At 33.0% G+C, this 27,069-nt stretch overlaps 1 protein-coding gene and 2 long non-coding RNA genes across 7 annotated transcripts; 2 read left to right on the top strand and 1 right to left on the bottom strand.

The window, feature by feature from the left end:
• The first annotated feature begins 772 nt into the window (after positions 1-772).
• LOC107947540 (uncharacterized) lies at positions 773-1,362 on the top strand. Its single transcript, XM_016882161.2, has one exon. It carries the CDS (start codon positions 820-822, stop codon positions 1,210-1,212), a length of 393 nt encoding a protein of 130 aa, XP_016737650.1. The 5' UTR covers positions 773-819; the 3' UTR covers positions 1,213-1,362.
• Positions 1,363-6,066: 4,704 nt separating this feature from the next.
• On the top strand, positions 6,067-9,767 carry LOC107947541 (uncharacterized). The gene is made up of 5 exons (XR_005920676.1): positions 6,067-6,326; positions 6,615-6,665; positions 6,794-6,866; positions 6,997-7,065; positions 9,142-9,767. It is a non-coding gene; the product is annotated as an uncharacterized lncRNA (long non-coding RNA).
• A 7,621-nt stretch (positions 9,768-17,388) lies between these two features.
• On the bottom strand, positions 17,389-22,412 carry LOC107945974 (uncharacterized). 5 transcript variants are annotated; one of them, XR_001696791.2, is made up of 5 exons: positions 22,160-22,412; positions 21,750-21,893; positions 21,535-21,641; positions 21,089-21,452; positions 17,389-17,579 (listed from the first exon to the last, which is right to left on the bottom strand). It is a non-coding gene; the product is annotated as an uncharacterized lncRNA (long non-coding RNA). The 5 variants fall into 5 exon arrangements; XR_001696793.2 differs by having other exon boundaries at positions 21,535-21,614; positions 22,160-22,411; XR_005920675.1 differs by having other exon boundaries at positions 20,042-21,452; positions 22,160-22,409.
• Positions 22,413-27,069: the final 4,657 nt, after the last annotated feature.

Genomic DNA, 27,069 nt, shown 5'->3' with positions numbered 1-27,069 from the left:
TTTCAAAGCAAAATAATAATAAATAAGATACTTTAGTATGATAAATTTGAATCATTGACTTATTTAGGTCCCTAAATTTATTATTTTAGAAAATTTTGGAACTTTTATAAATATTTTGAATTTTAAAAATTATTTTGAATTTTTGAAAATTATTTTGAATTATTTTGTAATTTTTGTTGAAAGAGACCAATTTGCTCATTTTCAAAATTGACACGGACCAAAAGGGTATTTGCACCAATCTGTATTTGACTTATTCGAATTGTTCGAGTTATTTGAATTGTAAAATTCAACTTGACCCGAACTCGAAACTCAATTTACTTATTCAAGTTGACTCAAATAATTCTACCAGATTAACTTGAAGTTCATTTTTTTTTGTACTTTTCGAACTGAATCGAGTTTTGCTCACCCCTATAAAAGATAGAACTTAATAATAAATTCGGTTCTTATTTTTCTTAAAATGTAATATTACTTACTCGAATTTAGATACAAGCTGAAGCTTGGATAAGGGGAGTTGGATTATTCCTTAAAATTTTTATTAATACTATTAACGAAATTGTGATTGGATTGTAAATAGAATCGATGAAAAAAAAACTGAAATTGAAAACAATGTTGACAAAAATAATTGCCCACATTTTCACAAAAGAAACTTGGTCAAGAACGGAATGCCATATGCCAACCAACCATTGAAAGCTCTTCCAGATTTAGCGAAGAAAACTAACTATATATAACTAAATTAAATCTACAAAAACAAAAAAGAGAGAAATATTAGTCATCTCATTCACCATTTTTATATTTAAAGATTTAATTTATTTTAAAAAGATGAGTGTAGCAGTTCTTGATAGAAAAACAGTTACGAGATTCGTGGAAGCAAAAGAAGCATTCAAGAAATGCGTGGAAAAGTACTTCAAAATGTTGGATTCCAACGGGAACGGAGTGATTTGTCGGAGGAAACTTAGAGAAGGGCTGGATTTGCTTTTCACGGTGGAACATGAATCCACGGTGTCCAAAGAAGATATTGACAATTTTCACAGCATGATATTCGATAAGTTCGATGAGGATCGCAATGGGAAGCTGGATCTCTATGAGTTCGCGGCGCTGGTGAAGGAGATCATGATGGCCATGGCTCGTGGGATGGGCAGTTTGCCCGTCATCGTGGCTCTCGATCAAGATAGCTTGCTCATGATGGCGGTTCAACATGAAATTGGCTCCTAATTCCATGTGGGATTTTTGTGAACATTTTTTTTTTGGTTAGGAAAAACAAGAGGGGAGTGTTTTTAGGAATTTATTTAGGATAAAGTACACTAACTCTCATCCAACTTTGATCTTAATGATAAAACGGTCACTCAATTTTTAATTCAGTCATTTAACTTTTTAAAAAATAAATCAGTCACTAACGTTATTAAAAAATAACAAATCAATCACTCCCTAATGTTTTCAATTATAGGCCTAACGGAACAGATGACGTGGCCAATTAACTTGCCAAGATGGAAACCCAATTTAAGAACCAAACAAAATAGTAAAAGAAGAAGAAGAGAAGAAATGGAGATGTCAAAACAAGAAAAATCATCAGAGATCCAAACTTTTCCTTCCTCATCGTTTATTCACCTCCTCCCAACTTCTTGTCGCTTAACCTAGTGAAGAAGAGCTTCCAATCGAATATGCTTCACACACCAATTTTGATTATATCTTTTCTGGGGTTGGAGTTTTTGGATTTGGATTCCGATTTGATTATAAATTAGTTTTCAAATAGCATACTTTCTTCATTTGAAGAAAACCCATTCTAGAAAGAGCTGGAAGGAGAAGGGAAAACTCGACTCATTATCGTCATGGAAGATTTGACAGACACGATATATTCGAACTATGGATTTTTTTGAATAAAGATTTGACTTTTTTTCTTCATTTTTTATGTTAATTGGTGTAGGAGATGATTTTTTTTGGGGGGGATTTCTATTTTTTTTAATCTTACGTTCTTCATTCAAAAAAGAAAATGGCTCCAATTTCTAAGTTTGTTCTATAACCATCTCAAGTTCTGGCCTTCTTTTGATCAATTCCCACACAGAACTTTAATGGGATTTGAACTAATCCCATTTCAACCTAAAGTACTTGGATCCAAAAGTTCTAAGCTTTTCTGTGAGATGAGTTTTTCTAGGGGAAATTTGGGTTTTTCTTTTCTTTTCTTTCAGGTTAATCGATGAAGAAGATGATATTTGGACACTGATTGAGAGGACCATTCTCTATTAACTTGTGCTCTTACATGTTCTGGGTTTTTCTTTTCTATAAGAAGAAGAGATGAAATCAGAGACAAGAAATGAAGAATTTTAATTTTTAGGTTAATGATTTCATGGATTTTTTTCTTCTTGTAGAACATAGATGAAAGAGAGATATGAATTAAATTTCTGGGTTAATGATGATTTTGTGGGTTTTAATTTATGGGTTAATGGAAGTTATTTAAAATTTTAATTAATGAATTTTTTGGGTAAAAAAATTGTTTTTCTTGTTCTTTTTTTATTCTCTTCTTCTTCTTCTTCTATTCCCAGCTAGGCAGCAAACCCTTCAACTGGCTGGTTAAATGACAGTAAGGAGCTGGTTAAATGCCAGGTCACTTTTCTGGTACGGTACGTCTGTAATGAAAAATGGTTAGTAGAACTAATTTGTTATTTTTTGAAAGTTGAGTGATTGCTGGTGTACTTTTCCCATTTATTTATTTTTCATGTAATACTTGGTTTACAACCTTCAATAGCATGCATCTCTAATGTGATGATACTCACAAAAAAGGCTAGTTTAGTTTTTGTTGTGATTTTAAGGTTTGAAAGGGAAGCTTATAGATAAATTCGTTAGATTTGAGATTTGAAGCATATGCAACTCTTTATTTTTCTTATATTTTTAAAATGCCAGAGTTTAGATTTTAGGTAATGCTTAGTATGATGGAAAGCAGACATTTTCCTAGAAATTTAATGTAATTCCAACGTTCTATATGTCAATTTTTATTTACTTCCTTTGGAATCTAACTTTCTCTTGGAAGTTATTTTCTCATGAAAATGACAATATGATTCTCATGATAAAATATGGGAAAGTTAGTTTCACATGTAGATTGGAAAGTTAAAAAAATATTAAGGCGAAGTTAATCCTATTTTATATTGGTTTAGGGTATTAGTCTATAACGACTCAAAATTCAGTGGTGTCGAAAAATACAATATTAGAATCCTATTTTTGTAAATCGAGTTTGTAAATATTAAATAAAAATATTTATAAGTTAATATACAAATATATTAAAGAATGGCTGAGTAATTTCATCAATTAATTAGTTACTTAAGGTACATAGACTTATAAATTGTAAAAATTCAATCACTATATAATTTTAATTAGAAAAAGGCTTGGAGACTTAGGTAGCAATTATTCAAAAGACTAAAATGGTTAAAAATGGTGGATAGTGGATGATGATGTAGGATGCCATTAGGCTTAATTAATGAATGATTAAAGTAAACTAAGCATGATTAAATTAATTAACTAAGCACTAATTGGACTATATAAGTTAAAATTGGTGGATCAAAACCACATTCTTCTTCAACAAAGAGAAATTTTCCAAGCTTTGAAAACATTCAACCCTTAATTTAGCTAATGTCGATGCCAGGCCATTGAGAGGGAAAACAAAAGCAAGAGTTGTCGACAAGCAACACAAAACCCCGATTTGTATTTCTATGATTCGGGATTAATTTATTTACTGCATATTCATGACATTTTACATTATACCATGTTGAGGTAATTTGTTAATGGTTGTTTGAATGGAATCGTTATGGTTGAGATTGAATATTGAGACAGGGACTAAATTGAATAGAATAGAAAGTAGTATGATTGAATGGATATATGATATTTGGTAGTATGTGTATAACATGAATATATGTGATTGAAAAATGAATTGGATTGTGGTTGTGAATGTGATTGAGAGCATGTATTAAATTGAATTGTGTTATAGTATTAAATGTCAAAACTGTGTATTAGTTGAATATAGGATAAATGAGTACGATACGGAATACTACATGGTATGCAATATATGAAATGAATTGATTATGAGATTCAAATGTGATGTATGGTTACAATGTATATTGATTCGATGTTACCCTAATAATGGTCCCGAGTACCGTTCAATTAGTTGACATGCCATAGGTTGAAAACTATTGTTGCCAGACTATTCGGGATGGTAGAATGTTCAGATGTTGAATGCCATCGTTGCCGAGCTATCTGGGATGGTAGAATAAGTAAATTGTGCAAGCCATCATTGTCGGGCCATACAGGATGGCAGAAGATTGAATTAGAGACCCATTGTTGTCAGGCCATCCGAGGTGGTAGAATATTGAAATAGAGTAACCATCATTGTCGGGCCACTCGAGATGGTAATATATTGTATAGTGTGAACCATTTTTGCCTGGTCACCTAGGATGGTATAGTAAGTATAGATAGAAAAAGTCATTGTTGTCGGGCCACTCGAGATGACAAGAATTATAACGCCCCAAAGTTCTTGTTTTTGAATTGTGAAAATTATGTTAAATGAGCAATTTGGTTTAGTGGCTAAGTGTTAATTATTTGTGTTTGAGGTCTTGTGTTCAAATCTCTTCCCTTGAATTTTTAGCATTTTTCCCTAATCCCTGACTTTGAATATTAAGCTTATCTATTATTTTTGCTCAATTATTAACAAGAACGAATCTGTTGGTTTAGTATGGTTTCAACTTACCCAGAAATCCCAAGTTTAAATCTTGTTATGTTTAAAACGAAATTTATTTTTATTCCCTATTGTGGTGTTGCCCAAGTATTAGAATGTTAGTTAAGTTTAAATTCCTAATAATTTGATAGGGGAATCTGGTTGGGTTTAGTAAATATCTATATCATTATTTTAACAAAAAAAAAACTAAAAACTACCATTCCCTTAAAATTTTCTTTTCTTTTTTTTGTTTTGTCGTTTCATTATTATCATTCTTTCTCACATTCTGATTTTGTTTTTCTTGTTCCTTTCTTTTCTCCATTTTTTTACAGTAAGTTCTTTTTTGCTATTCCTTTGTTCATTCTTTCTTCCTCGCTTTTCCCTTATTTTTCTTCCTTCTTCTCTACTGTCGAATTGGGTTGTGCTAACGTCCACTTTTGGATTTCATTGTTGGTCATGCGGGGTAAGGGGGAATAGGTTTTGTAATAGTAGTTCCTTTCGATGATATATGTGTTATCCGCTCACTTCTTGTGAATCTTATTTTTCGATTTGTCGTAACAATGGACGGCTAATCATTTTTAATGTATGATTCTGTTTACATGAGAATCAAGTAGCATATTTTCCTCTGTTTGGTTGAGTATCAACAATCTTCTCTTCAAAGGGTAAGTTATTTAGTTTACAAGGATCGAATGTATTATGATTTTTGGGTTGAATGCTTTAGAAAGCAAGGGTCAGTTCTCGTTTTTGTCACTAATTCGTAAGTTGGGTGTCGTTTTAGGTACTAGATTTGTTGTTGTTGTGTTGGCATCGAAAAACAGTTAGGTGTGTAACTTCAATCTCGAAAATATATGAATGGCACGAAGCCAAAAAGCTTATTGTCGACGTCACACGACCATGTGGGCCCATTTTTCAGAAAATTTTAGTGAGGGTCATATTTTGAGTGTGTTTCAAGGTCATCAATAATTTGTGGTCTATTAGGCGATAATCATGATTCTGATATATGAAAACTATAGATTTTTTATTGTAAGATTAATTTTTGTAAGCATGTTATTCATGTAACTCTGTATCTGATCTGAAAATTTTGAGTGTATTGATAATATGTTTCTTATATGTAAAGCATGTAACATTCTGAATTTTAGATTAATAAGAGAGAAAATTTATTTAAAAATAAGGAAATAGCCTAGTGGTTAATTGATAAATAGAAAAGCATAGAATTAAATTAAGGCCCCAAGTTCAAATCTTTTCCCTTGTAAAATAATAAAATTTTGCAAAATCGCTTGTTTTTTTAATGTGTGTGTCATTCATGCCCTTTAGACCTAGATATAAATATTATTTTTACACAAATTAATTATCCTTTAATCCAATTCTCCCCACCCTAGTCTCCCTCTCTTTCTCCTGTCCTTCTCTCTTTTTCATTTTTTTTTACTTTCTTCCTTGTTGTCGTCGCCCAAACCCTTGCACCACCATCTCTTTTCCTTTTCTTTTTCCATAAGATCTTGCACCATCTTCTCTTCAATCTTGCTGCCACTTTCCCTTAATTGCCCAACTCAAAATCTGAAATTTTGAATCTCCAAGAACGACTTTCATTGTTGCCAAGAAGTGCTATTGTTGCCTCTATCACCTAGTTTGTGTAAGTTTTTTTTTCTCAATTTCTAGATGAATCTTGTGAGATAAAAACTCAAACTTCAAGATATGGAATTTGGGGGATTTTTAAATATTTAATGAGTATTTTTTCAGCCTTCTAAGTGATCTTAACAGTGGTTTCAAATCAGCCCCAATTTGGCCACCGTTGGTGGTGGTACGCGCGTCAATGGGCAAGAAAAGGGGCTGTTTTTATTTAATTTCTTCCCATATTTTTCCAGCATTATCTTGGGTTCTTGAACCCTTCCTAATCAGCACTTAATCATGTGTAAATTAGGGAAAATCGGTCTTGATCAATCGGCGACTCAGATCTAACTTTTCAAGAAGCGTAAGTGTGGTTGATTATAAACTAGTGTATAGTTTCGGTTTAGACATTGGGGAAAGATTGTTAATTGATCAAATAAATAATTTAATACATAGATTAGCTACTGATTTTTCATTATATAAATGTGTTAGGTGCCGACTTAAGCGCCCCAAATAAGCAGTAAAGCCGAAAGATGTTTGCGCGTGTGATTCGCGTCAAATTGGGGTAAGAAACCTAACTAGTTTGGATCTGAAAAATAGTTATAATTATAATGACTAGATTGATTCCATAAATGGGCACTTGGGGGCTTTTTAGGAGGTATATTGATTGATTTTAATACTGATTTTTAATTTAGGTTAAATTTTAAAGCTTATTAGAGAAACCGCAAGATTTGCAAGTGTGCTGCGGAAGAGAGTAAATTAAGGTGTGGGTCCTAACTCAAAAACTTGAATGCTAATAATGATTTTAGTGATATAATTGATGGTTTAGCATGGTGATCGGGCTTGAATGTATGCTAAATAATTAATTGTTTAGACTCACACTGAGCTTGTTAAGCTCACCCCATTACTTCAACTTCTTAGGTAATGAACGAAATTAGGACCTGATTTGGCATGCGAACATTTGACGAACTTCGGGCTCATTTTCAAACTATTTTTTTATTTTTTATTTAAAATTCCCTAAGTTTATTTGGTTTTTGAATTGTAAAGCGATTTGAACTGTGGTTTGGGACTATTTCTGTTTTGGGGATTTTTCATGCATGCATAGGTTCACACATGTGAATGATTTATTATTACATACTGAAATTGGATTACGTATGTTACTTGGCTTAATTAATAATTGGGTTTTAAATCAGTTTTTCCGCTACAATCAAGATAACCAAAGTTATTTTTCAAAAGCTATGATGTGCAAAGAGTTTTTCGAAAACCATTCCAGTGCTACAACCCTGACTTAATAAAGACTGAATTTTAATAATGAACATTTTTCTCAAAATAAAAAAGGTAACCGCGATTTTATTAAAAAAAGGAGAAAGTGCATTTAAGGTTTTCGACCATCAATAGGTTAGAATTTTAGTTTAGGTGTCTCATGTGACTTTCACAATTTGGCCATAACGTTTAGGCCGGGTTTGGGAGGTTACAGTTTGAACTGTGAGGATCTGAGAATCTGGCTAAATTGTTGAATGTGCATTGGGGTGGATAATTATGTGACAGAGGAAGTGTTGGCAGTTTAATAATCTACCTTATCTGGTGGTTTAACCACATATCTTTTCTAGTGGCTTGATCACACTTATCTAATTCTGGTAGATTACCGCATTATTTCTGGCAGCTTGACTACAATTTTCTGTAAAGTGACATAAGCTCACTATTTTGGTGTATGGGGTTGGATGGGTATTAATTACCCTATTTGGTGTGTTGGGTGAGACAGAGATGGTGTGTAGCGGATGGAGATAGGATCTGTTTTTGATATGTGTAATGTGTTTCATCGCACGATATGTCATGCCATCTGTATTTGATCTACTTATTATGTTGCATTGCATAAAAATGCCATGTTATTTGTGTTTGTTCAGTTATTAAATCTGTATGAATATTTGCCATATGTTTTATGCATGAGGGCTGAGTTACACACTGAGCTTTGTTAGCTCACCTATATTTTATCTTCTTAGGTAATCAGTAAACTTAGGACCGGCGGCATGCGGGAGCTCGATTTGGATTTTTGTTTAATAAAATATGACGGGTTCTGTTTTTAAATTTAAATTCGGACTTTTTAAACGGTGTAACTGTTTGTAAATTTTCTTTTTGGTTTTGGTTTGTTTTCGTTGGACTTGGTAATTATCATTTTTAAATGGAAAAGTTATACGCTTTTACAACCTAGAGTCACGGTTTTCAAATTTTAATACTCTAAAATTTCTGCTGAGAAACTAAGTAAACAACTAGATGATTTTCTGTAAAACGAACAACCATAAACACAAATTTTCTAAAAAAAACTAGAAAGAGGTTTGCAGAAATTAAAATTTAAAGATCACCCAATTTACAAGGATTACTTTTGAGTTTCTAAACGTGTTTATGTAATTCCTCAAGATTCAGCCATAACGTCTAGGCCGGGTGTGGGGTGTTATAAGAATAGTATAAAAAATATAGAATGTTGATGAATTGGTATATTGTGCTTATATGTGTGCTAAGATAGATAAGGTGTGTAAACTATTATATGAATCAACTGAAAACAAGCCATAGGGACCGAACGAATACGAATGAGTTGATAAACTCCAGAAAGCGATTGAATGGTGGGTTAAATGATATATATAGATGTTCAATGAAAATTAGAGTTGTATGAATTGAAATTGGAAACGATTTAAATATAGGTAGTTGATAAATAACTTAAATTTATTTACCATTGATATTATATACTTTGCGATAATTTTCTAATACATGTTACTTTATCTTAATTCATGGAATTACCATTGAGTATTTTCGCTTAGTGTGCAGTTTGTTTTCTCCATGCGTAGGTTTAGTAGATCTTCGAGAATGCGATAAGTAGATCCAGCATCCAAGAGGCAATCCCCCACTCAGCAAAGTTTGTAAAGTTTCATTTTCTTTCAAGTATGGCATGTACTTAGGTTGAGTCGAAATTAATATTTCGATTTGGCCATATGTGAAATAAATGAAATTATGAATGTCATAACCTTTTTGTTAGGTATGTTTTGTGATATATTAATATTCTATTTGGAAATGTGTTCATATGCATATGTATATAAATGTCAATTAGTCTAGTGAAGGACTTGAATGAAATTGTTGAAATAGTTGAATGTTTGTGTGAATAAATAGTACATTTAGACATAATAGACTTATTTAGTATATAGATTTGGTAGAAATTATAATTGCAATTAAATTTGAAGAGCTTTTGGTGTTTGTAAACAAGTACCAAAATTAACCATTTGAAAACAGTATGTCATGTCGCATGTCAATCTGTGGTCGTCGCAATAAGATCACGTTTCCATGCCACAGCGTGACGTTAGGCTTTGGTTGTTGTAATGAGTTCTACTCAGTATGTTGCGTTGTGACGAGGAACCTGTAACAACTCGATAGTCAGGGGTGTCAGAAAGTGTTTTTTCTGGACTCCGTCTCTACAAGTTAGACCCATAAATATTATTATTAAATATTTATGGAGATATATTAGAGGAAAATTAAATTTTGGATAAGTAATTTTCGTGAAATTAGGAGTTATTAAGGTACAAGTTCTAAATCGCGTAGGTGTTAAAATTGAATTATAAATTGAAATAAATTAAAGGGATTAAGGTAGCAATTATACCATTGTTCTTTTAAGTGGACTGTCAAAAGGGAGCAATTGTGATATTTATTATGTTAACTTAATACATATATATGTCTTATAATAATAATAAGAATAAATAAAATGAAAACAAAATAAAAGAACGGAGTATTGTAGTGGAATGAAAGAGAATGAAATTCTCTTGCATGCAACCATTGTTTCGAATAAGGGGAAGAAAGAATAGTACGAACGACCATTGGAAATTTTGGAGGGTTTAAGATAAAAACGTCATTCCGAAATCCTCGAGTAAGAAGGGGAAAGACAAGGTCGACGTCGAATATCTTGGAATATACAGTTTGTGTTTCTATAGTCCAAACTAAATTGTGAATTATTGCATATTGAGTTGTTTGTGTATGGTAAGTAATTGAGGTGAGAACTCTTGTACATTTGGGTTGAATTAAATAAAATGATGATTACAATGACTTGATTATGAATACTGAGAAATGTGGTATTTTTATGACTGTTGAATTGGATATATGTATTGAGAAAATATGGTTACTATCAAATTGGATATATGCTTATATGTGATAATATACATATATGAAATTAAGACATTGGTTGTGTTGAAAAGTGACATGAAACCCTATTAATAGTTTCGGGCTAAGTTTGATATAGATGGCATGCCATAGGATAGGAAGAGTTTTAGGATTTCTTCGAGTTCGAGTCGATGAGGCACTCGGTGCCAATTTACTTCGGTTTAACCGATGAGACACTAGGTGTCAATGTATTATAACGTTAGGTGCAGTTATTACTTCAAAATTATCTGATAAGGCACTGGGTGCCAAACTGGTGTGTTGGTTGGGTCCACGTATCCATCCGAGTCCGAGTCGTGTTAATAGGGAAATAAATATGAATTATGAAATTTATATATGCGAAATGGAAATGTAATATGTGAAATGGATTGGAATGGAATGGAATTTTGGATTGAGCCATGAACATAGATTGACTATGTTCAAATGGAATATGGATCAATAATGTGGTTTGGATGGTGCCAATTCATGATTAAATATAGAATGATTTATGAGAGGCTATTGAAATAACAAGAGTTGAAAAATGAAATGCATACTAGAAACTAAAATAGAAATTGGGTATTTGTATAATTGAAAATGCCATGTCTTAATGTTGCAAAATGTGTAAAATAAAGTAGTATTGCCATAAAAATTGCATGATTTAAACTTATAGTGAATTTTAGTTTGAGCATTTCATGTAATTATATCTTGTTTTAATATTCAGATTATAGAAATACCACTGAGTTATACTCAACTTACAGTTTTGTTTCACAAATGCTGGTTAGGTACTTTTTAGTTTATCGATGACTCGGCATCCAACAACGATCCTAGACTCAAGTGTGGTGATGTTTTATTTTGTAATGACATGTACCTAAGAGGTCTTTTGAATGATAGTTGTTATGAAATGTGATGATTTTAGAAATCCTATGTGTAGTGGTATTTATGTGTTCATATGGTTGATGTTCTACTAATGTGTTTGAAAATATAAAATGTGGTACCATTGGGGGTTACATTGGTTAGACATTTAATATGGATGTTTAGGCATGATTTAAGCATGTTTAATCGGGTTTTGAATAAGTTAAAGGGCTGGCAATTGGGTTGCTTAGTGTCCAAGTAAACATGATTTGGTAAACTTGAGTTTTAAGGTGCATTTAGGTACACACAGCCTGAGACACAATCTGTCACATGGCCGTGTGACCCAAGTCAGTGAGTTACTCGGGCAGAGACACGGGCTGGGACATGACTGTGTGTCTTAAGTTAGTGAGTTACACGGGTAGAGACACGAGCTGGGACACGACTGTGTGTCCTAACTTCGAGAGCCACACGACTTGGCCACACAGCCGTGTAACCCCTGTTTCTAAGTTTTTTTGAAAATTTCCCTAAACTTTCAAAATCGTTTTAAATTAGCCCCTGTATGTTTTTAGGCTATTTTTAGGGTCATGTAAACTCGTATTAAGGATTGTAAGAGTATTTTACTCTGATTTTTAATGAAATAGCAAACCTAAACTAGGTGAAGTAGGTCATTCTACTAATATCATCAAAGGTAATAGTCGGGTATAGTTCAATACTTTGATGCTAATAATTGGAATAGTATTGCTATGTATCCAACTTGTAACTTTCAAAAGAGGATAAATAGTGATAATAGTGTAGACAGTGGAAGACCAAATTTAGCATTGCATAGCTTATCTCATCATTCGGTTGTTTAAGATAATAGTATGAAAAATTAAATTAACATGTTCTATTCCCTGTATCATATGATGTTAATTGTCAGTTTTCACCTTTGCTTATGTTGTAATTAAATGTTCTAATTGGTTAGTAATACCCGTGACCCTAATTTGATGACAGAGAGGGGTTAGGGGTGTTATAGAACCCCTTGACATTGCAATGTTTACCCGATATTTTGAAATTATTATAATTTAGTCCTATTTCGATCTCGAGTTAGTTTTAGAGATTTTGTAAGCTCGTATAAAACCGAACACTATTGTATATTGTATTGTATGCATGATTGGGTTGAAACTGAACATTTAATAGTATTATTTGAATGTAGTTTATCGTACTTGCTTCGGCAACAAGTGGACACCTTGTAATTCGGATCTGACGATCGGGTCAGGTATGGGGTGTTACATAATATATTAATAAAAGTAAAAGAAGAAGAAGAAGAAGCTATTGCCTCCTTCCTTCTTCCTGCTGTACTTGATTTTTTCTATTACTTTAACAGGTTCTTCGCAGGTAAATGTTTTCCTTGGTTTTATTTTTTCCCTAGCTACAAGTTTGATTTAGCACTTGTATTTGTATGAAATACTTAATTTTGTTTTGTAGGAAATGGGTCGAATTGTTCCATTTAAGTTGTGTAAGAATTGTGTGTTAGAGAAAGCCTATGGTTTTACATTCATATGATTTAATTATTTGTAATTTTGCTAAGAGTAGTACTCGAAATCAACTATTTTTCTTATATTTCTATGAGTTAGCCTTTAGCTAAAATAAAACGTGATTTCAAGTTTTTTTAATTTATTCCAAAACAAGTTTTATATATCCATGATTCTATATATGCATTATTATATTTAAAAATTATATGCAAAACAAATTTGAAATAATTTTGTTTTCAATTAAAATTATAATTTTTTTACCACGAATTAAAATTATAAATTAAAAATAATAATTTAAGAATGACCAATTAAACTTTGTTATTAAATATTTATTAAGAATAAAGTTCATTATAAAAATTAAGTACATGAATATCATATTTGATTGAGGAAAGGTAAATTCATAAATTATCATTACATTCTTAAGAACGTATTTAGTTAACCAAACGTGATAATGTAACTTTACTGATATTTTAATTAATATCTTCCAATGTATACCAAATGTTGTAAAGTAACATTCTTGACAATCACATTCCAAGGAATCGTATTCCATTGAAATCATAATAGGAGAAAGCATCAAATGCTCCCTTAAAATTTCCAAACATATGTCATTTTTAGGTGATTACTAGATTATATCACACCTATGATTTGGAAAGAGATAAAGAATTTGTATATTAATCTTATTATAGATTGTTTAATCTTTAGATATGTATGTTTTTTGAGGAAATACCTAAATTACCTATAAGCCCTCCTCACCCGTAAATTGAAAGATAAAACACACTTAAGTGTATTTGAATTCGCATCCACCTAGTTGTTCTAACAACAACAATGCAACTGAGCTAAGGCTCAATCAACATTGGATATATGATTGTTAAATGTTTTATTTAAAAATTATATAAAACTATGAAAAGATAAAAGTATCATCATCATCATAACATTAATCATCAATTTTTTAAAAATAAAATTATTTAGTACACTGCTAATGAATTTTTTAGACTCCACAAACAGATCAGGGACAGATAAGTATTTTACAAAGCTATAATAAAATAATTAAAAATATATATTTAAAAAAAAAAAAACTCATGTAAATTTTTTAAAGATACTTATTAAATAAAAAAAAGTATACTGTAAAATAAGTATATATAAAAACCAAATTGGTGAGATATTGGATCTAAATGTGTTGATTTTTGGGTTGTTGAATGGTTTAGCTAGAAAAATGGGATTTGTTGGATAAATGGAGAACAAGTACCAGTTGAAGCAAACAACATTGGGATGGGGGAAAAGTAAGCATATTTCACCAAATCATAGTTAAATATTTGCTTTGAATTTTGTCCATTTCACTTCAACAAAAATGAGGCATCCCAACGTATATACAACCAAATCTTTCTCAACCAAACAAAATAGATCATGTCTATTCTTTCAAAATACGAGGACAAAACACATTAGTCTTGGAATAAATTCCCTTTCCATTCACAATGTCCCCTGCATTGCACTTTCCTTCATATATTGTTTGGAAATCAACACAAAATCTATAGTAGATGTAATAATTTCCTTATCTTCCATTTTTTTAAAAAAAAAACAGGATTTAAAAGAATATAAGGAAAGATAAATTAGATGTACTCATGGGTTGGATTATACTGGATTTAGGTGGGTCTAAATATAATATTAACATACTTTATGCTTACTTAAACTCAGTCCGGCCTGAAATATGGGCCAAATTTTTTTATCAAAACCCACTCATATTTGCAAAAGATTAACTCAATCCCATTTTAAGCTCGCCTATATTATTTTTTTATTTTTTTAAATATTTATATTATATTATTTTAATATTAATAATTTATATATTTATTATTTATTATTTATTATTATTTTATATAGTCATCTTAACATTATTTTAATGTTTATATTAGAGTAGTATTGTTGAGTAATTTTCGTCGTGTCTCATTAAAGAGGACAATCGAATATTTATATACATAGCTACTGTTCATAAAATTGATGTTCTTAGTAGACTCTATGCACGTTGGACACGTGTACTGCTCTGGGTTACCTGTTGGGCATATGTAAGCCGAGACCGCGAGCTCCCCTTGCAAGCTTCGTACTGTAAGGCTTACACGTATCCATCATGTTTAGTTTTCGGGTTGGTGATCATAAGTACATAACAAGTATTATATATTTAGTATAAGTTTGTTTTTTAATATGTTTTAAATTACATAATATATAAAAATAACAATATAAAGTATTATAAACTTAAAAATGAGTTGATCTCAAGTCTTTAATGTTCAAGTCCAAGTTGGCTCATATTTTAAACAAGCATAATATTTTTGCCTAAACCTATTTTTTGGGCCTAATATTTTTGTTCAAACTCTTCCAAATTTTAGACGGACATTTGGGCTTAGGCAAATAACCCAACCCATGAACATATCTAAAGTTTGTTAGCTATGGAAGATTAAAGTATGCTCCCATAAAAACTAATATTTTCAATCTCGAAATTTCAAAAGTGAATAATTTAATTAAAAGTTTGTGAATATGAATTGAGGTTGCTAAATCTTGACCGCACTAATAGTTTATGATTCAGTTTGGGTACAAGCTCTCGTATAAACAAGTGTTCATATTCATGATTAGATCAACAGCTTTACAGCTTTTTTTTACCTCTGGGTATCAGAAAAAAAATAAGAGAACTTGTAACGTGATGGTATGATGATAATATATAGACTGCATACCTCTTTTTTAATTATAAAAAACAAAGCAATTTCTAATTTGCAGCTGCAGATATTTGATTAAATTTTGTAACTAAATTTCAAATAGATGAAAGTGCAGGGGGTTAAAACATATTTTGACGGCATAAAATTTTCCCACTGCTTTACAAATGGTAAAAGGTAAAAGAAAATTTGACCATTAGGTGTCGGTTGAATGGTTTTGAAAATTTGGTATGGATAAAATTTCTCAATAGGACCTAATCTAGAATAATGTTATTATAAAAACTATAAGAAAATAATTTAAGCATCATTGAATTAGATTTGGTATGAACTTTCTCCAGTATAAAATTCTGTTCATAATATTAACTCAATTATGCCTTTAAGCTCTCTTTCAATCTTACAGCTAGATTACCTATAAATCTCTAAGTAAGGGATAAGTGAGATAATGATATGATATCCTTCAATTATCCCAGATATAGTCTTTACTTAACCTTCAATCTATTTCAATATGCTTATCATGATGCATAAGAGGAGGCTTTACCCACAAAGCACATCTTCAACCAAGAATACAAATTGAAATATTCACTTCAAACTTCTTAGGGTAATTTTGTTTTACCAAGAATAACTTATAAGATAAATGTTTTTCTGAAAAAGAATTTTAATTTTATATAAAAATTAACTTCAATGAAGCCTTATACTGTTATAGTATTAATAAATTTTTAATAAATATATCCATTTAATTATTTATAATAAATTATTAATGTATTAATATAATTTATTATTTTAATAATAAATTTTAACAACAATAATTTTAAATTTTAAATGAATTTCTAAATATGTTATTAAAAATTTATACTAATATTTTAATAATAAATATATATTTCAGTTTATAAACATTTAATAATAAATATTCTATAGTATATAATATGAATATTTTAATTATTTTGTTTAAATCATGCTTAGTTTCATTTATCCCTTCTAACTTTAAGTGTCACTATTCACTCTTAAAGGTGTCTATGGGTTGGATCGAGGTCCGGTTCAAAAAAAAAATTTTCAAGCCTAAGCCCGTCCCCCCTCCCCAAAAAAGCAAAGATAATTTTTTCCGTTCAAAAATTAATAAAATATTAAATATATTTTTATTTTATATTTTATATATTTTATAATTAAATTTAAATTTATAAATATTATTTCTTATTTAAATTGAATTTAGGCCGAGCTGAACCGACCCAAGGTGAAAATCCTTGTCCACACTCGATCCAAGTTGAGTTGGACCTATCGGGCAGTACAGGCTACCCAAACCTTTGACAAATCTTTTCACTGTTATATATGTAATTTAAATTAAGTTTTAATTAGATATTGTTTATTATTAAATTTATATTTAATCACTTGGGATGGAGGAAAGCGGTGGCGATGATAGGGTGGGAGGTGATGAGATATCTCTTCTAGCAAAAGAACTAATCCGATTATCGATTAAGTGTTCGATAGTGGTACCAAACGTGAAACCAACTCTACTTTTCACAATATGGATAGAAAAATCCTACAATCCGGATAGTTTTAGGGCACAGATGAAAAGCATCTGGAAGACGAGGAAAAAATTTGAGATTCAATTGGCAGGGCAAAATCTTTTTTTGATTGTGTTTGATACTGAAGAAGATCTAGAGACAGTTATGGAGGGGCGGCCATTGTTGTTTCAGAAAAATCTTGTTCTATTTGATCGGTTGGTTAAACCGATGGAAAGAAGTCAAATCTGACTTAATTCTTCCCCATTTTGGATTAAGATCGAACCGTCTTTACCAGAATTCGATAAAAAAGATTTATTGCATGCCATTGGGGTTACTTTTGGAGGAGTAATTAGATCTGAAATCAATAGAGATTTGTGTCGCCTTAGAATCAAAATGGATGTGTAAAAACCCCTCCGTAGAGGTATTTTTGTCTCAATTGATAATCAATAGAAATCATGGATCTCCTTTAAATATGAGAAGCTACTGATTTTCTGCTTCGGATGTGGAATAATGGGGCACGGTTTCAAAGACTGTCTTGGGCTAACTCCTGCAGAAAAAAATAAAATTAGAGACGATCCACCATACTCTTTATCATTAAAAGCTGAATTATATTTAATTGGGAAGGAAAGTATGAATTTAATGCCCTCTTAAAAAAGATAATGCCTCAATACTCTTATATAGGAGTCACAGAGATGCTACCTGAGTTTATTAAACAACCAGAAGATGAGAATACTATGGTTTGGAGTTTACAAGATAAATTACAATCAACAGGATTGGAGGAGATGGAGAAGAAGCAGGAGGAAGGGTCTGCAATGAAGAAAAATGAAAGGGTAATTGAAAGAAATAGTATGTTGGAAGATAAATCAAATCCAGTCAAGAAGACAAGCTGAAAAAGAATTGGTCCAGTGGTCTTGATGAGTCAAAGTAATGAAGATAGCATAATGAGGAAGAGGAAATCTACATAATTAGAAACCGAAGAATGCTGTATAAGAAATCCTTATGAAGACGGAGTAAAAAGAACGAAACGTGAAGGAAAAGACGTGCAAATCGAAGCTTCTTCAGTTGTGTTGGTAGAAAAATCGGAACAAATTTGTGTTCCCAACTTTTATGGATCGATGACTGCCAAAAGGAACGTCGACTAGTCGTAATCAAAACTATATGTTGGAATGTTCATGGATTGGGGAGTCCATGGGCAATATGGAGGTTGCGGTATTCGTTGAAGCAGCATAACCCCCAAATGGTCTTCTTAATAAAGATAGAAATTGATTAGAAACGTATGGAAAAAGTCAGAATGAGGGATTGACATTGAAGCAGAAGGTTCTCAAGGTGGGCTATGTTTGGCATGGAAAGGGGATATTACGGTTAGCTTAAGAAGTTTCTCAAAAAGCCATATTGATGTGATGATTAAGGAGGAAAATATCAATGACGAATGGAGATTTACGGGGTTTTATGATTCACCTTATGTAAACAATAAGAATGTTTCGTGGAATCTGTTAAGGAAATTGGGTCAAGAACAAAATCATCTTTGGTTGGTAAGTGATAATTTTAATGAAATCATGTATTCATTTGAAAAAAGTGGAGGTATACCGAGGGAGGAGAGAAGAATGGAGGCCTTCTGTGAGGCTTTAGAGGAATGCCAACTAGCGGTATTTGGGGGTTTTGTTTACATGGAAAAGGGGAAATCTACCATAAGCAAACATTAAGGAGAGACTTAATAGGGGATTTGCGAATGAAAAATGGATGCATCTTTTTTCAAAGGGCAGCATTCAACACTTAACTCATTCAATATTGGACCATTGTCCACTCCTTTTTAATACAAATAGTGGAAATATTTGTATGGGGATCCCAAGGTTTAAATTAGAGGCATGGTGGACCATAGAGGAGTCTAACGAACAAGAAATCAATGAATCTTGGAAGTTATCAACAGGAACGCTAATTGAAAAAATTGAGTTGTAGTTCAGATTGAAGAGATAGGCAAGTGCAATTAAAAAAGGTCAAGAGGGATTAAAGAGAAAGCTCACAAAGGAACTTGAAAATCTAATGGCAAAAGAGAAGGATAAAAATACGATGGCAAAGCTTATTGATACCAAAATTCAACTTAATATGAAGATTGATAAAAATGAAATGTATTGGGAACAAAGGGTGCGGGCCAATTGGCTTCAATTAGGGGATAAGAATTCTGTCTTTTTTCACAAGTATGCCCTAGTTCGTAGATGGATAAACACAATATCTAGGTTGGAATCAGATAAAGGAGGAAAAATTACTGACGAAACAGAGATCAACAAGGCTGCTACTTTATTTTTTCAGAAGTTATTTTCATCTAATGGAATTGAGGATTTATCCCACCTACTAACGGGCATTGAAATCAATATCTCCTCTGATATCAATACATCTTTATTATCAGCTTATACGACAGAAGAGGTTCATTCGGTTTTGAAAGGAATATGGCCTACTAAAGCACCAGGCTCTGACGGTTTTCCAACACTATTTTTCAGTGATTTTGGCACATTGTAGGTAAAGATGTCAAAATATTCTGTTTGGGAATTGTGAATGATGGTAAGGATTTTGACTCTCTTAATCTAACGAATATTGTGCTTATCCCAAAAATTCTAAACCCTACAAGTCTTGTTAATTTTAGACCTATTAGTTTGTGCACGGTTATTTACAAAATTGTGGCGAAAACAATAGCAAATCGCCTTCAAGAAGTCATTGGGAGATGTATTGACACTGCCCAAAGTGCTTTCGTCCCCAGAAGATTAATTTCTGAAAATGTAATTTTAGCCTATGAAATTTTACACACTTTTCGTCAGAAACGTACCGAGAAAAAAAATATACAGTGAAGTTAGATATGAGCAAAGCTTACGATATAGTTAAATGGGGTTTTCTAAAGGAAGTAATGCTACAGATGGGCTTTTTAGGGAAATGGGTGGCACTAATTATGAAATGTATCTCCACAGTTTCTTATGCAGTAAACATTAATGGGAGAAGGGGAAACATTTTTCAACCTACCAGAGAGCTTCGAGAAGGCGATCCACTTAGTCTTTTCCTTTTTCTGATATGTAGTGAAGGACTTTCATCTTTGATGAGACTAGCAATGAGAGATAGCTTGTTAAAAGGAGCAAAAGCTAGCAGAAGGGGACCAGAGATATCACACTTACTTTTCGCAGATGATTGTATTCTATTCAGTGAAGCAACAAATAGAGGAGTGTTGATATTGAAAGAAATTATGAAGGAATACGAACGATGTTCAGGCCAATGTGTAAATTTTAATAAATCAACGATCTTCTATAGCTTGAACACAATAGAGGGGAAAAAAGAAAAAATCTCGACATTATTAGGTGTAAGAAGCTCAACAAATCTGGAAAAATACTTAGGACTCCCTAATGTGGTCGGAAGACGAAAGGAAGAGTCCTTTCAAAATCTAAAAGATATGGCTTATTTGCGAATTGAATGATGGAGTACAAGGTTACTATCACAATGGGGTAAGAAGGTCTTCATTAAATCAATGCTCCAGGCAATACCAACTTATGCTATGTCATGCTTTCTTCTACCAAAATCTTTATGTGGGGAATTAGAAAACATTTTTGCTAAATTTTGGTGGCAAAAAGACCATGGGAAAAAAGGAATACATTGGTGCCAGTAGAAGCATATGTGCCGTTCAAAAGAAGAGGGGGGAATGGGTTTTAAAAGTATGACTTAGTTTAACATCTCATTACTAGTGAAGCAAGGGTGGAGGATTATAAATAACCCAAACTCTCTGGTTGCATGAATGCTAAAATAAAAGTATTTTTCGAATGATGATTTTCTAAATTCTCGATTGGAAAATACAAGTTCTTATATATGGAGAAGTATCTAGGAGACGAAGGGTGTTTTAGTGAAAGGACTTTGTTGGAGGGTGGGTACAGGTATGAATGTTTCAATTAATAACGATGCTTGGATTCCAGATGTAGAAAATCTTAGATTATCTTCATTTGTTTATAATATGTGAGATTCTAAAGTTGTTGAGTTAATTGATAGTAATGAAAGAATATGAAAATGGGAGCTGATTGTCAATACCTTTTCGGAAGAAGATGCTGAAAATATCCTCCGTATCTTGTTGGCGAAAGAACCCCACGATGACTGTCTTTTATGGAGTAGTGAATCTTCGGGAGAGTACTCGGTCTGTAGCGCTTATAAACTATTACAAAATTCTGGCGAAAACCCTAGAGCTTATGTTTTACAAACCAACTACTGGAATTTCTACAAAAAAAACTTTGGCTCCAAAATCTCCCTACTAAAATCAAGATTACAATCTGGAGAATATAATGGAATTATTTTCCTATACGGGTTAACATGCAGCACAGAAAGCTAGTTAACATTACAACTTGCCCTTGATGTGGAGGAAGAGCAGAAATAATTGATCACCTCTTCCGCAAATGCCCTGTTTCAGTGGAAGTCTAGGCAACATTATCAATCCCGAATATTGTAATGGATTCTAATATGGATTTTTTACAGTGGCTTACCTGGGTTTTTGTTCAATATCCCTTTTTCCAAAGCCGACTTTTTTGTTGTGTACTATGGGCCATTTGGGGAGAAAGGAATGCTAGAATGCATGATAAGAAAAGTGGCACTGGTCAGGAAATAGTGAGTTTCGTCAATAATTATATTACCTAATTAAATAGTGTTGAAAAAAGAATTCCCATTATTTTAAAGGGGTTTAAAAAATGGAGTTACCCACCTGGTGCGTCCGTAAAAATCAATTTTGACGGAGCATACGATGGGCGTCATTTCTAATCTGCTTCGGGGATTGTGGCCAGAAACAATGAAGGGACCACCCTCTTATCTTGTTCAGAAATTCATCAAGAGGTGGCATCGGCCTTCGCTGATAAAGCGTTTGCATGTCGAAAAGTAGTCCAAATAGGAATTGAAATGCAGTGGCCGAAGATCATTATCGAAGGAAACTCATTATCAATAATAAAAAAATACAAGGCAAAAAGTCAAGACAAATCACAGGTAGGAGTATACATACATGATATTCAACAGATAACAGTTAGATCTAGAAATTTAATGTTTGTATATACCCCGAGATCAGCAAACGTTTTAGCACATATACTAGCAACAAAATCGTTGAAAATGGAGGAGGTGTACCTAGTTAAAAGTGTCACTGGATATGCCGAAAACCAAAAGGAAACCGATAGGGTGCAAGAACCAGAGAAGAGGAAATAAGGAAGGAAAGCCTCAATAAAGTAAATGAATAGGTTTTTGGTGATAAAGCTTTCCTTGAGAACTGAAACCATTCATAAAGAGAGAAATGATGGTTGATAGGTAGGACGGGAATCAGTGATTTCTGATTGGGTGACTTTTGGTGATATTTGTGTTATTCTAGATTATTCTGAAATATGTTTTAGGGTGTTTTCTCCTTGGGCCATGTTAAGTATTTTGGCCAATTTCTTTGATTTTGTTTTTCTTTCTTTTTGGACAGTTTGTTATTTAATTTTGTTTTATATAATAAAGCCCAGTCTGATTATTAGTTCAAAAAAAAGTTTTATATATGATATTACTTATTATAAAATATTATATCTTCATAACAAATTTTGAGTTTCAAAAGAAAATGCTATTACAATAATTTTTAGAAAATGATTTTAGGAAAATTTACTAAACCACAATATTTTACGCGTAATCTTTCAAACATAAAAAAATATTTTTTTAATAAAATCAATCCATTTTTTAAAAATTATTTTTCGAAAACTATTTTTAATACTAATTTAAACCAGCCTAATTATCTTGATATTAATGTAATATTGTTAATTAAATAAATGTGAATAAAGCACCAAGTCAAAACTACCTACATTTATAACACTGCACATTTATTATCGTTAAGGTGTAAAAAGTAACCTTCATAAAAAACTTTTGAGTTCGAGACCAATAAATCATGAAGTCACCCACAAGCCCTCTTCTCTTGGACAACTATTCGAATAAATAAAGTTGTTAGTCACCAAAGGTTACATGGGCTCAATTGCCTTGTACCATCAAACCAGACTGAATGATATAATTTATTTCACCATAAACATCCTTGTCCCATCGAAGACATTTGTAACGCCCTGGAATTTGGGCCTAGAAGTATTAGGTCTTGAGCAAGGGAACGGTTTGGAAACTGTGTACAAAAGTATGTCTGCTTTATTGGTTAAGGGTCCTGAGAGGAGTTGAAAAAGTCCTGGGTTCAAACCTGGGCTTTTGCAAAAATTTTGGTTTTAAGTGGATAAAACCCTGGATGCTTGGATGTAGGCCTTTTAAATTATTGTGTTAAAAAATATCATAAGGAAGCATGTGGTCTAGTAGTTGTGGCGCCATTAAGGTTGCAAGGGAGCTTGGGTTCAAGTCTTGGTTCTTGCAATTTATTTTGGTTTTTCTTTTAAAGGAACCTGGACTTTGGCCTTTAGACCTTTTAGTTAATTGAAGACAAAATGTGAAATAAAAGAGCTTGTGACAAAGAGGCAAGTGGTGTGTTGAACTATTGAGGGGGCCTTGGGTTCAAATCCCATTACAAGTAAAAAGGATATTTATCTTGCTAGCATGAGGCAGAAAAAGTTTGAGGTGGTTTCGAACTCTGTTGGGTAAGAGTTTGAATGGGTCTTGGAGGTTTTGTTATGGAGTGATATTTGGAGAGATTTGAGGAGAGAATATTGGGATTTGGGGAAGTTGTTGTTGTGGAGAGCTATAAATCACATCTCATTTGTTCCTTGTTCTGAATGGGGAAGATCAGCGAGGCTTTCAAGGTATTTGTCGCTTTTTCCAACCTGCATTGCTTCTATTCCTAACTAGTGGTAGTCGAGGTTGATTGACACATTGCCTGAGAACCAAGGGTGCGATGATTATTGATTTGCAGAATAAGAGTGTTCGGATCGAAGGAAATCTGCAAATCGCATCAGGTGTGTAACTCCCTACTGTAACTGTAGAACGGCAAAAGTTGAAAAGTTGAAATACGGCGCTTGAGACCACACAAGCGTGCGATCGCTCGTGTGGAAAGTCGAACCTGCGAATCATAGGCGATAAACTGTGGAGTAGAGGTGCTCATGGTCCGGGTTCAATCCGGGCCCAGAAAAAAATTTTGACCCCCCGAAATATGGGCCTGAAATTTTGTCCATGCCCAGCTCGAGAAAAAATTCCTAATCCCGAGTCTGGCCCGGCCTATTTTTTTAATAAACACTAAAAATTTATTTTAAAAATAAAAAAATTATTTTAAAAATATTTTAAAATTAAAAAAATAAAAAAATAAAAATTTATTATATATTCGGGCCAAGCCCGGGCTAAAAAAGTGGTGCTCGAGGCCCGACCCGTTTTCTAAATGGGTCTCATTTTTTTGCCCAAACTCATATTTCGGGCCTTTATTTTTACCCGAACCCTCCTATATTTTGAATGGGTCGTCGGGCTGGGCCGGGCCACTCGGCCCATAAACACCTCTACTGTAGAGGCCTCCATGAGCATTTTCATGAGCTTAGGTCGTAATGGGCCACGTTGGGCCGTGTGGGCTCAATAGGCTTGTGAGCTCCATACGGATGAAACCCACTATTTGTGAAAAATACTAGACTGGGCTATGTAGATCTCATAGCCGTGGTGAAATCTGGGTTGAACAGGCCACACGAGCTTGTGGGCCCACTTGGGCTAAGTAATGGGGCTTGGGCCCATTTATACTATTGTGACCAATTAGGTTACCTGAGTTGCTCGAGGCGACTGCGAACCTTTCGAGAGGTCGATATCTAGACCGAAATACCCTCGATGGGTAAAATGATCGAAATACCCACGATGGGTAAAATGACTGAAATACCCCCGTACGGTAAAATGTTCGAAATACCCCCGTAGGGTAGAATGCCGAAATACCCCTATAGGATAAAATGACAGTAATGCCCCTGTAGGGTAAAATGACGTAATACCCCTATAGGGTAAAATGACCGTAATGCCCTGGTGGGTAAATAACTATTTTTGCCCATCGAGGTCAAATGATTGTTTTGTCTGTGGTTAAATGACTGATTTGTTTGTGTTTGGTATGACTGATTTGTTTGTGATTTGAATAACTGATTCTGAGCATGGCATTCTGCATACACGACATACTGCATGGGGTTAAGATACTGTTATAGAGGAAGTATTGTACTGGTGGCTCTGCCACAATCACTGTTACTGGTGGTTTGGCCACATATACTATTACTGGCAGCTTTGTTGTGATACTATTGTTGGCAGCTTTGCTGCGATGCTACTGATGGCTTTGTGCCGAACATAGTACCGTTACTGATGGCTTTGTGCCGATCATATTACCATTATCGATGGTTGTGTGTCCATCATTTCATTGTTACTGATGGTTGTGTACCAATCATATCACTGCTACTGATGGCTTTGTGCCGGTCATATTACCATTACTGATGGCTGTGTGCCGATCATATCATTGCTACTGATGGCTTTATGCCAATCACTTTACTGTACTTATGGCTTGTAACCATTCTGTTTATAGCTTATAGCTATCCTGTTTACGGCTCTTAGCCATTCTGACTACTGGCAGCTCTGCTGCATTATTACTACTGGCAGGTATGCTGCGATATTAGTGTGAGGGTTGGGTGGGTCGACTCTGTCCCCACATGGTGTGTTGGGTTGGTACGGGTGGTGTGTTGGCTGGATTGGGATGGGTTTGCATACTTGCACCATACTGATAGTGTATCGGGCTTAGGCCCATACTGTTTCTATATTGGGCTAAGGCCCACACTGTACTGTTACTATTAAAGGGCTCTGGCCTAGACTAATTCTGTTCTGTATGCCGACTGTTTGATAAGGGATTACACACTGAGTTTTCGTAAGCTCACATTCTCTTCTTAACTATGCAGGTCATCCTCAGCTATAGTTGATTCGGTGTTGCAAGGGACTCGGAGGTGGTCACACAACCGCATCAGCTTTCGTTTTTAGCTTTTGATTTATAAGCAACTGAATTTGGGTATTTTTATGTAAAAAAACCTCTTTAAAGTTATAAAATTTGAATTGGAGTTTGTTTTATTTAGTTTGATATAAACTGATAGTTGTAGAATAAGACGAGTTTTCAAAAGGTAACCGTTTTCAAAGACACCACATTTTCGCAATAAATGAGATTTTGAAAATTTTATAACGTTTTAAAAATGATTAGTTTTTAATGATGCACGCTTGGAAATGAACAACTCGTTTTGGAATCACCGTTTAATAACAAAATGATTAATTGATTTTAAAGATTTCAACAACAACAAGTTTTACGCTAAACACCTCAATGTGACACCGCCAAATTCGGCCATAACTCCTAGGCCGGGTTTGGGGTGTTACAACATTTGTCCCATGCATTTTGTAATAATGCCTAGATGGCAAGTCCAACACGTTAGCATTGTCTTACACGGACCCTCGTCTATAAATACCTCCAGGAACGATGAAGGAAAGACCGACTCTCCTAAGATACTAAGTCGATACTCTGCCAACTTACCTTTAACTCTCAACCTTAACATTCTCTTTACCTCCAATCCTTTCTTACTCCAATTCTTCGCCCCAATTGAGTGAACCAGTCTCTGTTATAACCACCATACTCTCCTCATTATTATATCAACAAAAATAAATATGAATTTTTGTACTACATTAACACAAGTCCATACCTTCTTATTATATTAATATATTTATTTGTTATGGCAACAACAACTCACATGTTTGGTAGATACTCTTAATATAAATATATATATTCTATAAATTAAGCTAGTATGTTTTACATGTGACTTGTTGTTACTCTCTATGTTATCCATCAAACTACTGAGATGGGTTGTATTTATATATATAAATTACATAAAAATAATAATAAAGAAAGAGAATTATAAATATAGGGATTCAAATTCAGACATTTAAAATACAATATCTTAAAAATGATATAAATTAGATGCTTCCTCAATAAATCATACATGTGTATATGCACAGCTAGGAAAATTTGTTTATCCTTTAATAATTAAAAAAAATGAAAAAGGTTGAAAAACATGACTTCATCCAAGTTTAGATGTTTATGTATTATA

Source organism: Gossypium hirsutum, chromosome D11 (assembly GCF_007990345.1).
Source record: "Gossypium hirsutum isolate 1008001.06 chromosome D11, Gossypium_hirsutum_v2.1, whole genome shotgun sequence".
NCBI lineage: Eukaryota > Viridiplantae > Streptophyta > Magnoliopsida > Malvales > Malvaceae > Gossypium > Gossypium hirsutum.
The sequence above is the reverse complement of the archived record's forward strand: the minus strand, read 5'-3'. Positions and strand labels throughout refer to the sequence as shown.